Source organism: Polypterus senegalus, chromosome 7, assembly GCF_016835505.1.
Source record: "Polypterus senegalus isolate Bchr_013 chromosome 7, ASM1683550v1, whole genome shotgun sequence".
Lineage (NCBI taxonomy): Eukaryota > Metazoa > Chordata > Cladistia > Polypteriformes > Polypteridae > Polypterus > Polypterus senegalus.
In genome coordinates this window covers 64,748,959-64,767,369 of record NC_053160.1, presented here as the reverse complement: position 1 = coordinate 64,767,369, position 18,411 = coordinate 64,748,959, and the positions used below count along the sequence as shown (strand labels likewise).

The 18,411-nt window shown below is 38.6% G+C and overlaps 1 protein-coding gene across 3 annotated transcripts in view; it reads left to right on the top strand.

Annotated features, from left to right (window-relative positions):
* LOC120532609 (interleukin-6 receptor subunit beta-like) overlaps nucleotides 1-18,411 on the top strand; it is a 77,346-nt gene that overhangs the window by 15,748 nt on the left and 43,187 nt on the right. For all 3 annotated transcript variants that reach the window (XM_039758759.1, XM_039758758.1, XM_039758761.1), the window contains 3 exons: nucleotides 649-787; nucleotides 12,138-12,283; nucleotides 18,140-18,282. In XM_039758759.1, coding sequence (XP_039614693.1) covers nucleotides 649-787; nucleotides 12,138-12,283; nucleotides 18,140-18,282 — 428 coding nt within the window. The remainder of the gene's footprint in view (nucleotides 1-648; nucleotides 788-12,137; nucleotides 12,284-18,139; nucleotides 18,283-18,411) is intronic.

Below are 18,411 nucleotides of genomic sequence, written 5' to 3'. Positions count from 1 at the left end.
TGAGAAGCAGAGACATGATGTTACCACAGTGATGTTATGCCATTAGTAGTAAAGACATAAATATTTTAAATAGATATTGGAAGATGATCCCCAGCCATCTGCCACAACTGTTATTACATTCTTTTCATATTGTCTGTACTGGAAAGATTCTGTTTTTGGTAACATCAGTTTCTTCAGATGTGTAGAAAGGTGATAGCAGGCTTATTATGTAATGAGGAATTGTTTATGCAGAATATATAGATATGCAATTCAAAGATATTTCTACAGTTACTGAAATGTTACATGAGCCCGAAGTTTTGGGAGTTTTTTTAATTACTTTGTATTTTTTTTCATATTCCAATAGTTAAGGGCACATATGAAATCTTCACTATTATAACTCTGCAGTACCTTTTTCATATTGATCCAGTCCTTGTCTTTAAGACATATCTTGGTGTTTGCATTGTCCTCCATATTTGGGTAACTTATCTTCTGCTCAGCAGACAAGAGTGAATTTAAAGCTTTTTTTTAAGGGATATAGTCCCCAATAAGAAGGTTGTAATCTAGAACAAAGGATCAAAAACACTTCAAAATTGGAAAATGTGCCTTCATTGATGATTTGGGTGACCATTTAGAAACTGCTTTCATTGTTATTTTTTATGTTTCATTCAGTTATTGCGGAGCTTCCTGAAAAAGTAAAAAATGTTTCCTGTGCTTTTATACTGAGTGAACATTCAATCCTCTGCACATGGCACCCAGTGACTCCTGTAAAACTTGACACCAAATACATTGCTGTTCTGCAGGACCACAGGTAAGCATACATGGTAGAAAAAGAATGTGAATTTGTTTATTTATTGAACTTCTATAGAAAGCCAAATTTCCCCCTGGGGACAAATGAAGCCCTATCTATCTATCTATCTATCTATCTATCTATCTATCTATCTATCTATCTATCTATCTATCTATCTATCTATCTATCTATCTATCTATCTATCTTGGTAAAATTTACTGAAGTTTTTTTCAGACAAATATGCTGTGTTCACCAGACCTCGTGTGCTGAATATTTCCCTAGATATTCACCATACGGATGGAATCGACATACTACAGAGATAATTCTAGCATTTTCAGCACAATTTGAACATGGATGTTTAATTTTCTCACATAATTCTTTCTACAAATTTCCATACTGCTCAAATACAGCAGTTGTTCCTGTATTTCAGTTCACCAATTTTCTCTCTAATAATATCTGAGTGCTTTGCTAACAGGAACTGAAGAAACTCAGTGTAACGTCACTCATTTTTCCATACTGGGAGCTTGTGTGTTTTGCAACTCTTAATGAAAGATCTCTCAGATTTACATCATATATGTTCCTGTTTACCTTTTGCACATTATCCTTCCGACTACCATGTGACATAGAGTGCTCTAGAAGGGATAATGATAAAATTTTTAATTCACTGCCGTACAAGGATCCACTTCAAATCATTAAAGATTTTAGAGCAGTTTTACCAATCCCCATCCCTATTTCTATTTAAAGTTTTTCTCAGTTGCTTTGGTGCATTTCTCACAACAGACTTAACATTTGCATAACAGCAAGTGCATTTCTCAAAACACTTAGTGCAAATGGCAAAACATCATGGATGACCAGCAAAAGCAGGTAACCTCTTCAAAATCCTTAATCCATGCCTCAAAGCAAGTATTTACATCGCTGAATATGTCAGTGCCATCAAAATGCCAAGTCCATGAATCATCGTCCACGGCCATGACAGCCAAAATGTAAAGTCATGTTATCAATATAAAATTGGCACAAAACATCGGAATGACAAGGGCAGGAAACATAAAAATACAAAACACCGATTGCGGGACTTTGATTAAAGAAGAATATTTTATTGATTGCCCAGGTATATGGTGACATACAATGCACTGCACTTGGAGTCTAGCAAAAAAATGCATTTCAATACTTTATGCATAACATATGAAATGAAGGAAAAAAATGTAAAATATCAAAAACAATATATACATACTGAAATGTGTTTTGTATTTTGATGTTGTTTGCCATTGATGATGTTTTGCCATTTGCACTAAGTGTTTTGAGAAATGCACTCGCTGTTATGCAAATGTTAAGTCTGTTGTGAGAAATGCACCAAAGCAACTGATTGATCTAAGATCTCACACCTGCCCCGAATAATGGGTCACCTGAGAGCAATTTAAGGTGGTGCAGGAATCATTAGAATTGTGAATACAAACCAAAAACAGTTTTGTAGAAACCTATAAAATACACTTGACAGCCAATGATATCTTCTTGAACACTTTTGACTGCAATGACTTACAAAATGAAAAAATGACAAGTTTGTCTGGAGTGTAAGACTATGCAAAAGAGGGCTACACAATGCATGTTGATCATCATGACATAAGCAACCGCTGATGCATGATATACAGTAGCTGAGAATTGCACATAAGCCTCTGCCTGAGTGAACTAAAGCAATTGCAAAACGACGAAAACACCCAGAAATTGCTGTTATGATGTGCACAACTGACTAAAGGTTGTGGGACTTGAACGAGCAGTTTTGAGAACTGCAGTTCTGTTGTGAGAAATGCACCAAAGCAACTGAGAAAAAATAGGGAAGAAGGTAAAGGAAAAAAATAGAAAGTAAAAGAACAAAAAACTAGTATGCATAGAATGAAACCAGACACAATGTACATGTGAACATGGCTTCATTGACTGCATCATCCTATTCCTGCCTGTAAACTTATTTATCTCCTTGATTGCTGAGCTTTCATTCTGCCTCTCTCAAACCTGTTATACCTTCCAAAACTTGTGGTCTGCTTACTGGTTGTCTGTTATTGTCTTGATTTGTGGAACAAATGCCTCAGTGGAACTTTGCAGCCTTGCACAATGAAAAAACAAAAATAAGTGAAGCCCAAACTCTCTCATTTGAGAACGTTACTGGCATCACTTCCATCATATAAAGTGTACTTTTGATTTTCAGACCTCCCATTGTATATTCAAACAACATTTTTACTTTGTGTAATACTTTACATTTACTTACAATTTCATCTGCCACAAACAACTGCTAACAGCAGCTGACACCTGCTCAACCAACATTGGAAGCTCATTTCGTTGTGATGACCTCAATCACTTCTTCACACAGTTTGACAATAATAGCAACTAACCTATAACCAAACTAACCCAGCAAGAGGCCACATTTTGCACCATGGCACTAGTGCCAGTCTATGATCCACACATCACAAGTGGCACCAGAAGTGAGGTCTTGCACAGATAGATCCCTGACAGACACAAGAGGCAGATGAGGCCCCTGTGTGCACTGCTGCCCTTGCCAATCCCAGAGATGTGCTTCAAAAGATGGCTCCTTTGGTTGACCCGCGTTTCCTATTCTGTGTGGTATGGCAGGTCTGCAGCTTGTTAATAAATTAATAAATTGATAATTAATTGGCTGGCTCTTTAGGGCCGTGCATGGGGACGCTAGGCAGTTGCCTGGGGGCCCCATGAGCATAGGGGCCCCATGCTAATTTATATGTTGTGACTTGCTGAGTGGTTGTGTAGGTAGAGGCCCCAGTGCACTGCTTTTAACTGTAATGTTGTTAAGATGGCTCTGTGGCTCATGCAGCTGCGGGGAGTTGGTGGAGTAATTGGGGTGAGACACACCTGCATGTGAGGGATCTCAATTGCTTCATTGGCTTCCTACATGGCGTGATTGAGACACTGCGCCCATGGAGGCCTTTAAGCATGAGCTGGCATAAGAGCAGGTGCGAATGGAGAGACAGAGTGTGCCAGCCAGCCAGACAGCAGTATAAGAAAGACAGTGCAGATGTTAGCCCCATGGAGGAGCGAAGGATTGACCCTCTAAGGGCAGGTTCATCCTCACTGACTATGTGTAAAGAAGTGAGGATGATCGCGGTGGATTCCTCCCCAGGGATCTGAGGAACACTGGAGCAAGAAGGAAGGATGACAGGAGGACAATTGACACCAAGCAGTCTAGCTGGAACTGTCTGAGGCAGCCAAGACATGGGCTGGGTGGTTGTGGACCATGGCTGCTGAAGTCTCCACCAGCTGAGTGAGCAAAGGGTGAGCTGGGGAGATGAAAAAGGAGTTGTGCTGGGCTCATTTAGGTGCTGTGAAATTTAAAGGTGTTGGATTTTAAGTTTGTTTTGATTCTGATTCTTTTTTTTTACCTCTTGCACTATCACTGTTTTAATGGATTATTTCTTTATTATGGACTGAACACTGCACTTTTTAAACACCCTTTGTTTATTTTAATAAAAGCACTAGAAAACTTATTACACCTTCCCCTTGCCTTGTGTGGTGTCCTCATAGGCTTGGTTCATCTCAAGAAACCTTATCTGCGATGGCGGGTTCAAAAGGCTCCTGGAAGGAACTGGAAGTGTGGAGTCGACCTGCACCATCACATTCTATTTTGAATACACAGCCACATTGATGCTGTAGGACACAGGAGGACCTGCTAGGGCCCCCCCTCTCACCGATGCCTATTTGGGCATCTCTTTCAAGAGAGTTGGGTTAGACATTGTTGGTCCACTTCCCAAGAAAAAGAATGGTTATCAGTATACACTCTTGTTGGTTGATTATGCAGCAAGATATTCCAAGGTGGCTGCTCTGCAGAAGGCTAACACCCAGACCCTGACAGAGGTGTTCACTCATATTGGTATTCCATACAAGATTTTAACTGAACAATGTATATCCTTTACTTCCTTCACCATAAAAAACTATGTGAGAACCTTGCAATTAAACAGTTGAGCAATACGGTTTATCATCCTCAGACAAATGGCCTAACTGAATGATTTAACAAGACTTTTAGACATGATTTGGTGGGTCAGTCATGACAACCCAACCTGGGACACCATGATGCCCTTTCTCCTGTTTGCTGTTCAGGAATCTCCTCAAGCATCTACCAGCTTAAGTCCTTTTGAACTATTATTTGGGAGATAGTCATAATGTGTGCTGGATCTTTTTCAGGAAGAATGGATAGGGGTTTACATTGACACTCACCAGGTGATATCTGTTGATCAGGTTGCTTAGTTCCAAGAATATATTTCTGTATTGTCCTTGATTGCTGTGGAGCATCAGCAACACAAACAGGAGGCCCAGAAACGTAATTATGATAGAAAATGCAAATGTTTAGAATTCAAAAAGGGCGATTGGTTTCTTGTTTTGATCCAATCTGACCCACTTAAGTTTCTGGTGAAATGGCTGGTCCCTGAGGTAATGGAGTGATATATGAGTCCTGTGAACTATAAAGTTAGGATTTCTGGCTGGCACAAGCCTGAGTAAATGCTCCATGTTAATCTTTTGAAGAAGTGGCACAAGTGACAAGTGATTGACCACCATCACTGAAGTCTTACAGACTGTTGTTGCTATTGGTGATGATTTGATGGACACTCAGAATTCTGAGTTGCTGCTGTTCCTGAATGGTGAGGAACTCTGATTTCTTTGTGGAGGTGCTGGCCTGACTGAAATTGCTCAACACAAGATTGTGACTGAGCCTGGGGTTAAGGTGCTGATGTGCCTGTATCGTATTCCAGAAGCAACAAAGACTTTGACACACAAGTAGGTAAATCAGGTGTGGGTGTGATTTGCAAGAGTAAGCATGAATGGTGAAGTCCATTAGTTCTGGTACCAAAACCGGACTGCTCTGTTTGGTTTTGTATAGATTTTTGATGCTTAAATAAGATTTCCAAATTTAATGTGCATCCGATGCCGTGTATCAATGACTTAGTGGAGAAACTCAAGCAAGCCTCCTTTCCACCCTGGATCTCATGATAGGGTGCTGGCAGGTTCCACTGGAGGAATTTAGCTGCGAGAAGACTGCGTTCACCTCCCCGGATGGGTTGTTAGAATTCACCAGACTTCCATTTAGTCCCCATGGTGCACTATTGACTTTACATTGGATGATGGATTAGATTCTGCGACCCTTTTGTTTTCAGTAATGAATGATGGTTGCATCTTAACTGCCTGCAAGCAGTGCTTGACAGTTTGAGGTGGCTGGGTTGACAGTTTTCCCTAGGAAGTGTAAATTGGGTGTGTCGGAAACACATTATTTGGGGTATTCTATGGAGAGCGGTTTGATTAGACCTCAGTTGAACAAGGTGGCTGGAAACACAGAAGTGAGTTTGTATTTTCCTTGACTGGTTATTATGTGATGTTCATTCTGAATTTTGGACATAAGGTTGTCCCTCACAGTGACCTGACAAATGGCAGAAAGAACTGTAGCACTGTCTGGATTGATGATTGTGAAAGGTCCTTCTCTGACTTAAAGTCTGTTTTTTCTTTGTTCCCAGTTATGTGGAATCCAGAGTTTTCTAAGGAGTTCATTCTACAGAATGCAAGTATGTTTGGTATGGGGGCCGTACTGTGTCAGACTTTCGATTTGGAATATAATCCCATCCCATTTCTGAGCAGGACCTTGCTTCCCAGGGAGTACAATTACTCGATCATTGAAAAAGAATATTTGGCAATAAAGTAGGCAGTGGAAGCACTCTGCTACTACTTGTGGGTTAGGCGGGTTACCCTGGTGACTGACCACTCCCCGCTCCAGTAGCTCTGCAAGCAGAAGGGTATGAATTCCCGGCTCACTAGGTGATTTATTAGCTTGTAGTCATTTGATTTTTGATGTTCACCCTCCTCCTGGTTCTGTGCATGCCAATGCTGACATCCTTTCACTTTGGCTGAGCCTGGCTTAGACTGTTCCTTCATTCACACCAGTATGAACAACGCTGGAGGGGTGAGATTTCCAAGACCCCGACAACTCCCCCAACTGCACTATGCACCAAAACTCTGTTAACAAAGATTGTTGTTCACAGGCTCACCACATAATAGTATGTCCCTCCATGGCTTTATGCTCTTTTTTCTGTCTTCTCTCTGAGGATGTCTTTCTGTTCTTTTAATCTGAGGATGGGAGCTAAAACAGAATGATGTCAGCGTCACAGCTTACTTGTTATCTTTGTCTATGCTGAAGTGTTCCTGTTTTCACAACAATAAAGCTGTCTATTTTGGGAACTTAGACTCAGCTCATTTTCTCTTGTGCAAGTTTGTGACCCATACCATCACAATAAATTTAATATAGCAGTGACCTTAGCACTGACCCATGTGACACACCACTCTTAACGTCAGCCAATTCTGATAAGGTTCCTTGAACCATTACTCTCTGCTTCCTGTGTCTGAGCCAATTTTGCACCCATCTACAAAAAATGCCCTGAACTCCAACTTCTTTTAGTTTGTTGCCCAACCGGTCAAGTGGCACCTTATGAAATGTTTTCTGAAAGTCAAGATAAATAATAATGTATCTTATGCTCAACTTTGATCATATCCTTTTGTTGCTTTCTCTTAGAATTCCAGCATATTGGTAAAACGTGACCTTCTTCTGAACCCATGCTTGCTATTCAGGTAAACTCCTGTACTTGCCAAGTGCTGCTCAATCTTATCCTTAATAAGCTCTCGGGCCTATAGTTGCTTGGATCTGCCCAGTCACCTTTTTTATAATTTCTTCTTCTTCTTCTTCTTCTTTCGGCTGCTCCTGTTAGGTGTTGCCACAGCAGATCAATGGGATAATATTTGAAATTTTCCAGTCCTTTGGAATTTCCCCAGTGCACAGTGACTTCCAAAAAATGTGCACCAAGTTTATATATGTATTATATTATATATATATATATATGGTGATTTGTTTGATTTTAGCTTATTTAATATGAGCAGTAATTCTTCCAATTTCAAAATCACTCAGTGCCTCCTTAGTAGTTCCTGTTACCGCTGGGAGGTTATCCAGTTCCTAACATGTAAAGACCTCAGAAAAATGCAAGTTTAGAGCATCTGTTATTTCACTATTTGTATTTTTTAATTCTCCTTAACTATTATTGATGCACTTCACCTTCTCCTTGACTGCTCTTTTACTACTAAATTACTGAAAGAATTTCTTTGGGACATTTTTCCATCTTATCTGCAATATTTCTCTCTAACTGCTTTTTAGCCTCCCTAATATCCTTCTTAATGGTTGCCCTTATACACCCTACAATTCACACTGTCACATTCACATTGGTCTTATATACCTTATACAGCTGTTTCCTCCTTTGCAGCTTGTTTTTTTCTAACTCTTTATTAACCAACTGCAGAAATATTTAAAACATTTTCTGCTAATTCCAAATTTAGGTACTTACCTCTCCTGAATTACATGTAAAATGCTTTTAAACCTGATACACTGGTCCTTGACTGTCTCCATAACTGCACACTTAACTACTCAAACTTCACATTTTCAGGTCAAACCTAAACTCTCTACTCAAAACCATGTAATCTTACATCAAAACCAAACTTTGCCTTCAGACATCACACAAAAGCCTTCAAAAACACCATACAGTACAGTTGGAGTGTCAAACTCCAGGCCTGGAGGGCCTGCACATTTTCATACTAACCATTTTCCTAATCAGTGACCAGTTTTCACTACTAATTAATTTTCTTTGCCCTTCAATTTAGTAACCCTGTTTCTAAGGATTCAGTCCTCTAAATTCTTTTCTTCATTAAATGACAGCCAAACAGAAATGAGATGTGAAATGAGCCAACAGATAACAAGCTAAACTGGGTCCTCAAACTTGAACCAATTTCACTCCAACGAGGTTCTTAATGAAAAGCTGTTTCTTGCTGTTAATTAAACCCGTTATTTAATTCCTTGGCTTGTTGCTGCTCTCATTCTGCCACAGCAGACATTTCTAAAACTGTTGATTTTCTGTTCTTTCTAAGAATACTGTCAAAATGTTTCGGTGACCTGGGAGATCAAACTTACTGAGACCTTCACCTTTCTTTATTTTCAGATATTGTGTGATGGGCACAGGTGGGCTGGTCATTTGGTGGCTTATTTTGTGTCTCATTATTGTTTGGTTGCTAATTAAGTCGAGTTAGTTAAAACTAATGCAAAAGAAGTTAATTAGTGGCAAAAACTGGTCACTAATGAAGAAGATGGTTAGAATGAAAACCTGCAGCCACTGCGGCCCTCGAGGACTGGAATTCAACATCCCTGCACTACAGCATCACCTTACACCATGCTGAGATGAATTGAAAACATTACTGTAAAATGTTACTTATGCCCCTGACCTCTGTATACAATGGAAACTATGTATACAGCAAATGTAGAAATTATCCAAAAATGTTTAATGTACAACATAATACATAAAGAAAATTTTATGTAGGTGAAGCATCCCCTCTCAGGTCAGGGTCAGGCCAGAGAATATCATCAACATCGCAAGCAGCTGAGGGAAAAAAAACCCTTACATGTCTTATCCATCCCTACCTAGCAGGCCTCATTTGTGATGTCCATACACGTATAAAAAAGATCACAACTGCACATATTCCAAATGGTTCTTTTTAAAAGAAACACGGTAGACCTGTTACATCATCAACACATTCTTTCAAAGAATGCAGATAATTGTGGAAATACAGACTACATCAGTCCCTTTGAAGATTTCTTGGTCCTGAATAACTCTCAACCAGTAAAAACTGGTCGCTAATTACGAAAAGGGTAGAATGAAAACCTGCAGTTATAGTAGTGCTTCAGGACTGAAGCTGGAGACCTCTGGTTAAGCAATCAAGAAACACTGTAAAAGCTTATCCCAGTGTATCCTCATTAGGCTTTGTCCTGCCAAAGTTAAACTTAACCGTTTTAGTCTTTGCATTTGCACTTTTCTCATATACTGCGACCTATATTATATTACAGTATGGTCACTTGACCCTAGTGATCCAATCACCTCTACACCCTCATTTTTATCCTGCTTATTACAAAATAGTAAATCCAGATAGGTGTTACCCCACACTGGTGCTTTAACATACTGCGTTAAAAAAACAGTTGCTGATTATTTCTAAAACTCCTGCTCTTAGTGCTCCACTATTTGCAAGGAGGGCCCAGTTAATATTTGAAGAGTTAAAGTCCCCCATGACTATAATATCCCCCTGTAAACTTGCCTTTTTGATATTACTAAAAAGATGTGCATTAAAATTACTGTCTGCATTGGGTGGTTTATTACACACTCCTAATATAAGACCTCTTTCCCTAATACTTTCCAGGCAAATCCACATGTCCTCACTAAGATGGGGCTCATCGTACAACTGAAGAGGACTTGTGTTTAAATTCTGTTTCACATAAACAGCAACCCCGCCTCCTTTTCTGTTCTGTCTGTCCTTCCTAAAAAATGTCTATCCCTCTATGTTATACTCATCCACATCATTATTATTTAGCCATGTTTCCGTTATTAATATAATATCATAATTATGCTCCACTACATACAACTTTAACTCTCTTGTTTTATTTTTGATACTTCTAGCATTAAGGCAATCGATTTTTAATTTTGTTAGTCATTTTACTTTTTCATTTAAATGTTGGGTTATAATTTGCACGGTCCCAACCTCTTATAATTTACATTACTATGCATTTTTATTTCCACACTGTCGTTTGTTCCTCCATGTATAGTTCTAGACCTGGCCTGTCCTTAACTCCCTGCACCCCCATACCCTAGTTTAAACAACACTTCCCCAACATATTGGTGTCCCTCTAGTTCAGATGTAATCCATCATGGCAGAACTGGTTCAATCTGCTCCAAAAGGAGTCCTAATGCCCCATAAACCTATACCTCCTTCTACCCTATACCAAGATTTAAGCCATGTGTTAATCCTTCTAATCTCCTCCCGGACTGGCATGTGGAACAGGCAGAACTTCAGAGAAGACTGCCTTGTCAGTTCTGCTCCTCAGCCTGGTGCCTAACTTTTTAAATTTGGATTGTAGAACTGACTGACTATCCTGTATGTTGTTCCTGTGTTGCCCCTGATGTTTTTGGGATACAGCCCTGCCGTGGATAAAGCTTAGAAAAGTGATAATTGGACAGTTTATCTCTTAATGATACTAACAACTTGCTTTAGTTCAATTAAGCTGAAATATTTTGCTGCTGAGTATTATTTTTACTCTACGTTTGGTTCTTCATGTTTCAGTGCTCAACATTAGTCGGCCAGCACTGATGGATTCCACTTGCTCTGATACCGCCTTTCTATATCATAAAAATTAACCTTTGAAATAAAATGGTATGTGATAGAAAAATGTAAAGGTGATTAGCAGGCCAAAATCTATAAAATATATCCAAAAGTGTTCAGGAATCATAATCATTGTTGTCCATGGTTATCCATGTATAATATTCCTATTCTTTAAGGAGCACAGTTTGGTCAGTCTTTTCCAGTAGTCCAAAACAGTGTTTTGCGGAACTGAAATGGAATATTACAGCAGGCATCCATGGAAAGGGAGGAAAAATTGTCTTTTTGAGTCTCGTCTCATTTACGGTAACAATGTGTAAGCATCAGTGATATGGTAGGTACAGCTGCTGCATGTTTTTGATAATATTTAGATTTTGTCAGATTGCTACATATTGTCTTTTCAGTGCTGCTTTCTATTGTGAGGTGATATTAGGCCAAGCTTTGATGCCATTTTTTGGCATTTCTGCAAGTCCCTTGTGGAACTGATCACAGATGGGTTTAATGCATTGACTAGCAAATCAAAAACAGTTGAGATGTTGGCTGATGATCAATGAGAAGCATCCTTACTGTATGGGGATATGGAACATGGCAGCCAGGGCTGGAGCATGCTCATGTATTTAAGTTTGCATGTTGAGTGGTGCCTGGGAAGTACATCTGCTACTGACAGGCCACAGCTTAGTTAACTAATATTGCAAAGTTTTTAGGTTTTCCATAGAAATTGACACTGCAGATGCTTACATGAGAATAAAGCTGAAGATCAGAAATAAACATTATTCACTATAAGCATCAGGTAAGGTTATAGTAAGATTTTATCAGTGCATTTTGGGTTACTCATTTCTGATTCCCAGCCTGTCCATTTGCACATCACATTAAACATTAGACATATCATGGATCTCAAATGAAATATTTACCAATTGCATTATGTAAGTGTAAAAGTGTCACAGTAGTGTAACTGTATAATTTCACACTTGCATACATAGAACTAATATTTAAGTTATTTAGCTTATTCTCATTATACTCCTACAAAATGTTAACAGTGAGATTTTATGTATTTATTTTGCTTTCTAATGTGAACCAGGATGATTTATTTTCTTTTTGATAAATAATGATTCTTTCTCATTTTCATTTACAGATGGAAGAAAGAGTTTGAAGTTAAAAATGGACAAATATTTAGTGAAAAAACTGGAATCATTGAAACTCTAAATATTACAATAACAACTAAGAACAATGTGGGAAATACAACCTCTGATGTTTTAATATTTGATTCATTTTCATCAGGTAATCACTTCATTGTCCTTCAATTTAAATTATTAAAACATAAATTGAGACTTTCTGGCATGTAATACATATGTACAATTCTTTTATTTATTTTTTTGCATGTTTCTCACCAAGTAGTAACAGTAGTGCAAGGCCAACAAAGATAAAAATTAAAAACAAAACAAATACTCATACAATAACACACATTGCATGAAATCATGGATGGGAAAGTAGAGTGGGATGCAAAAGTTTGGGCAACCTTGTTAATAGTCATTATTTTCCTGTATAAATCGTTGGTTGTTATGATAAAAAATGTCAATTAAATATATCATATAGGAGACACATACAGTGATATTTGAGAAGTGAAATGAAGTTTATTGAATTTACAGAAAGTGTGCAATAATTGTTCAAACAAAATCAGGCAGGTGCATAAATTTGGGCACCGTTGTCATTTTATTGATTCCAAAACTTTTAGAACTAATTATTGGAACTCAAATTGGCTTGGTAAGCTCAGTGACCCATGACCTACATACACAGGTGAATCCTATAATGAGAAAGAGTATTTAAGGGGGTCAATTGTAAGTTTCCCTCCTCTTTTAATTTTCTCTGAAGAGTAGCAACATGGGGGTCACAAAACAACTCTCAAATGACTTGAAGACAAAGATTGTTCACCATCATGGTTTAGGGAAGGATACAGAAAGCTGTCCCAGAGATTTAAGCTGTCTGTTTCCACAGTTAGGAACATATTGAGGAAATGGAAGACCACAGGCTCAGTTCAAGTTAAGGCTCGAAGTGGCAGACCAAGAAAGATTTCGGATAGACAGAAGCGACCCACAGACCAGCACCAAAGACCTACAACATCATCTTGCAGCAGATGGAGTCACTGTGCATCGTTCAACCATTCAGCGCACTTTACACAAGGAGATGCTGTATGCGAGAGTGATGCAGAGGAAGCCTTTTCTCCGCCCACAGCACAAACAGAGCCGCTTGAGGTATGCTCAAGCACATTTGGACAAGCCAGCTTCATTTTGGAATAAGGTGCTGTGGACTGATGAAACTAAAATTGAGTTATTTGGGCATAACAAGGGGCATTATGCATGGAGGAAAAAGAACACAGCATTCCAAGAAAAACACCTGCTACCTACAGTAAAATATGGTGGTGGTTCCATCATGCTGTGGGGCTGTGTGGCCAGTGCAGGGACTGGGAATCTTGTCAAAGTTGAGGGACGCATGGATTCCACTCAGTATCAGCAGATTCTGGAGACCAATGTCCAGGAATCAGTGACAAAGTTGAAGCTGCGCCGGGCTGGATCTTTCAACAAGACAACGACCTGAAACACTGCTCAAAATCCACTAAGGCATTCATGCAGAGGAACAAGTACAACGTTCTGGAATGGCCATCTCAGTCCCCAGACCTGAATATAATTGAAAATCTGTGGTGTGAGTTAAAGAGAGCTGTCCATGCTCGGAAGCCATCAAACCTGAATGAACTAGAGATGTTTTGTAAAGAGGAATGGTCCAAAATACCTTCAACCACAATCCAGACCCTCATTGGAACCTACAGGAAGCGTTTAGAGGCTGTAATTTCTGCAAAAGGCGGATCTACTAAATATTGATTTCATTTCTTTTTTGTGGTGCCCAAATTTATGCACCTGCCTGATTTTGTTTGAACAATTATTGCACACTTTCTGTAAATCCAATAAACTTCATTTCACTTATCAAATAACACTGTGTGTGTCTCCTATATGACATATTTAACTGACATTTTCCCACTGTATATGAAATATTTACACAGTGAATTCAGAAAGTATTCAGACTCCTTCATTTTTTCATGTTTTGCTATGTGACAGCTTGTGCGGATTCTACATTTTTTTTCAAATGTATTAAAAATAAAAGCAATGCAATTTTTGACACAAGTATTCAGACCTTTTACTATGACACTTGCATCCCATTCTTTGGACCATCATTGAGATGTTTCTGCCACATATTTGGAGTCCACCTGTATGCAATTCAATAGACTCAATGTGATTAGAAAAGTCACACTCCTGTCTATATAAAGTCCCACAATTGACAATGTGCATCAGAGCCAGAACCAAGCTATGAGGTTGAAGGAATTCACTGCAAAGATTAGAAATAGCATTATGGTGAGGTGCAGACCTAGGGAAGGTTACAAAAAATTCTACAGCACTGAAGGTTACCAAAAGAAAAGTTGCCTCCATAATTCTTAAATGAAAGAAGTTTGGAACAACCACAACTTTTCCTAGAGCTGGCCACCCAGCTAAGCTGAGCAATCAGGGTGGAAGGGCCCTGGTAAGAGAGTTGATGAAAAACCCGATGGTCACTCAGGCAAGAGCTCCAGTGAACCTGTGTGGAGATGGGAGAAACTTTCAGGAAAACAACCGTTACTGCAACACTCCACCAATTTAAATTTTAAAATTTAAGACAGAGTGGTCAGGCAGATGCCTTCCTCAGTAAAAGACACATGAAAATCTGCTTGGAGTTTGCAAAAATCATCCTAAAGGACTCTCAGACTGTGAGAAAAAATATATCTGGTCTGATGAAACCAAGATTAGCCTCATATTTTGAGGAAGCCAGGCCTGTGCAATACTATTCCTGTCGAAAAGCATGGTAGTGGCAGCATCATGCTCTGGGGTTGTTTTTCAGTGGCAGGCACTGGGAACCTAGATAGGGTTGAGAAAAAGATGAAAGAAACAAAGTACAGAGATATACTTAATGAAAACGTGCTCCATAGTGCTCTGGACCTCTGTGCTAAGGTTCACCTTCCAAAAGGAAAAAGAGCCTATGCACAATGCAAAAAAACAACACAGAAGTCACTTATGGACAACTTTAGGGATGTTCTTGAGTGGCTCAGCCTGAGCCTGGACTTGACCCCAAATGAATATCTTTGGAGAGAGCTGAAAATAGCTGTCCATCTAACAGAGCTTGAGAGGATCTGCAAAGGAGAATGGTAGAAAATCCCCAAAACACAGGTGTGTGAAACATGTGACGTCATGCCCATGTAGACTACAGGCCATTTTATTTATTTATTTTTCACCATAATATTTTTCCAAACGCAGCACGAAATATGCCTTGAATATAAATCTGTCACTTTCACTCTTCCAAGCTGGATAATATTTAATTTTTTAAATTCTAAAAGTTCTAAAATCCTGTTTTCACTTGGCATTCTGTGATATTGCATGTTGTTTAACGTGGGGAAAAATGAATTTAAATAATTTAAGCACAAGGCTACAACATAAAAAATGTGAAAAAAGTGAAGCAGTCCGAAACTTTCTGAAGTTTACATATCTATTATAAGTCAGCTAGAACTGTGATAAAATATGCTTTGGGGGGTTCAAACCCAAAACTCCTCAGGGTATGCCTATAATTTATTATTATGAATAACTGTTGAGTAACCCTATGATATGTGGATAAAAATAATAGTATTGGATGTGCTGTCATACTCTTGAATATGAATTAGACAGGACTCAAAATAACGAAATGAACCATCTCTATATATAATCTTCATTTAGATATTGATCTTAGTTTGTCCGCGAATGAATTAGAAGAAGAAGCACTAGATGGCAGTAGAGAGACAGCTAAAACATTGGCATTGCTTTAAGAATCTCCTCCAGGCTTATACTACTGAAGACTGTAGTACTCCAATCACACCTCAAAACACAGACATTCAAACTAAACAAATTGGTGTGCTTAAAATTAACTAAAGAGATCTTCATTTAGATCTTGATCTTTGTTTGTCCGCGAATTCCACGCATGTGTAGACCACCTTCCAGTTTAGTACATTGTTGTTACTCACGGATGTCAACAATGTGCCGGAATAACGAAAGGGGTGGTGGACAGTGTTATGCTGGTTAGCTCCTGAGGCCTGGTTAGAGAATGAGATTGCCGAAGATAAAAGGTACGTGCCTACGTAACATATGAATGAAAGAAAGACAGTGGGTAAAATGAATGACAACGTAACAGCACGTTCCGGAAATTATTATTGTTACGTTGTAGCTGTCGAGTGCTGCGCGTCTCACAGTTGTACCGTGGCTTGCTCACATGTCAGTGAAGTGATCCCTATTTATGCTTTAAAGAGCCTGGATACCTATGTGTCCCCCTTTTATAACCATTGCTCAGTGTATATTGCCTTACTCTTTGGATTGCCACAAAACAACCTGCGAGATTGGAGAAAGGTTGAGTAGAGATCATGAGAAGAAATGACAGAGTCGTGAAAATGAGACGGACTGTGAACGGACAGAAGCAGAAATGCTCCTACACCACCACATAATTACTACTCAGACAGTGATTCCGAGTAGGCCATTCCTATCGAATCATTGTCCAAGGGCTTTATAAAAAATCATAATGCTGTGCGACGAAGGGTCCAGTTCACGACTGGCAGCCGTGTTTAAACAGGGAGCTCATTACAGACAACTTTAACACGTGCAACGTAGTTGGGCGTACATGGCTAGTCAGTACATAATAGTCATTTCAGAATGTACACCTATTTCACATACAATGTCATGAAAAAGTATTTCCCCTCTTGATTTCGTCTATTACAGCAACTTTATGACAATAATAGCTTTAAGGTTTTCCAAAAAATCCAGGGCTAGGTAAATAGTCAAGGAAGAGCATATTGTTTTACTCACGTTATGTATTGAATGAACAAAGTCTTCCAACACCAAATTTCACTGTGTGGAAAAATAATTGCCCCTTTGCTCTTAATAACTGATGATGCAACCTTCAGCAGCAGCAGTGACTGCAACCAGACACTTCTTATAACTCAATTGTGGCATTTCACATTGTTATGGAGACATTTTAGCACACTTTTCCTTGCAAAATTGTTTAAATTTAGAAATATTATAAATTTAAAGTATGAATGGTTTGTTTTAGTTCTTGTCACAACATCTCTACTGGCTTTAGGTCTGGTCTTTGAAAAGGCCAGTTCAAAACGTTTAGCCATTGTGCTGAAGGTTTGCTTTTAAGTTTTGGATCATTTTCTTGTTATATGACTCAGTAATGCTTCAGCTTCAGCTCATGGATGAATGACTGGACACTATTTTAAATTGATACAGAGCAAAATTCTTAGTTCCTTCAAATATTGCAAAGTCAACCAGGTCTTGAGGCAGCAAACTAACTCCATGTTTCCTACTGTGGAGTGTCATATTTTTAATGTCATGTATGATGGAACCCCTATCATTCAAGCAGTTCCAGCTTTGTCTCACTTGTCCATAGAAGATTTTCCTATAGGTCTTGGAGTTCTTCCAGGTACTTCCTAGTAAATGGTGAGATAAACATTTGTGTTCTTCTTGGTTATGAGGGCTTCGATAGTGCTACTCTCTAGTCCAAACTGAGGGCATGAACACTAATAAACTTTGCTTATTAGATAAATTAAAAATGTTAAAGGATGTGCTCACTCAAGTGTCCTGTAATATTAATTTTTAAAACATTCACAGTCAAAGAGTGTGGAAGAGGCAAATCTTTTCATTGCATTTTAAAATTAAAAGTAAGCATCAATGTTTATTAAGCTGTGTAATGGCCATAACAAAAGTACAATGCCCTATTATAAATCATTGTGTGTGTACAGACATATAAGACATAGAAAGAAGGCAGCAGCCTGTGGAACAATAACATTCAGGCAGAAAAAAAAACAACACAATGCAATTTACTGATTCATGTTGATGAAAATATTTTTAATAGATTAAGTTTATTGTTGTATACTGTATCTTATGAAAGATTTGTAGGTCACTTAGTATCTTATATACTGTATATTTACAATATAATCTGCAGATACTACTGTTTTCTTTTTGCTGTGACAAAACACAGTGTAATTTATTTCCCAAAAAACTTTTAAACATACTTTATTACTTTTTATTTCAGTCAAGACTGATGCTCCAAAGATTACTAGCATCCATGTAACTTGCAGTTCTTTGACAGTCGCCTGGCAAGTAGAAAAAGGAATCTATTTTGATTTAATGTGCCAACTGAAATACAGAAAAGCCGACGTGCAGCAGTGGACACAGGTACACAAGTAAAAACAAATATTATCTGCAGATTAGAAAATCTGATGTATCTTTGTTTGCAATGTCTCCCCCTAGCACATTCCATATACTCATGGTGTGGCCCATAGCTCATAAAAGGTGCAAATAACT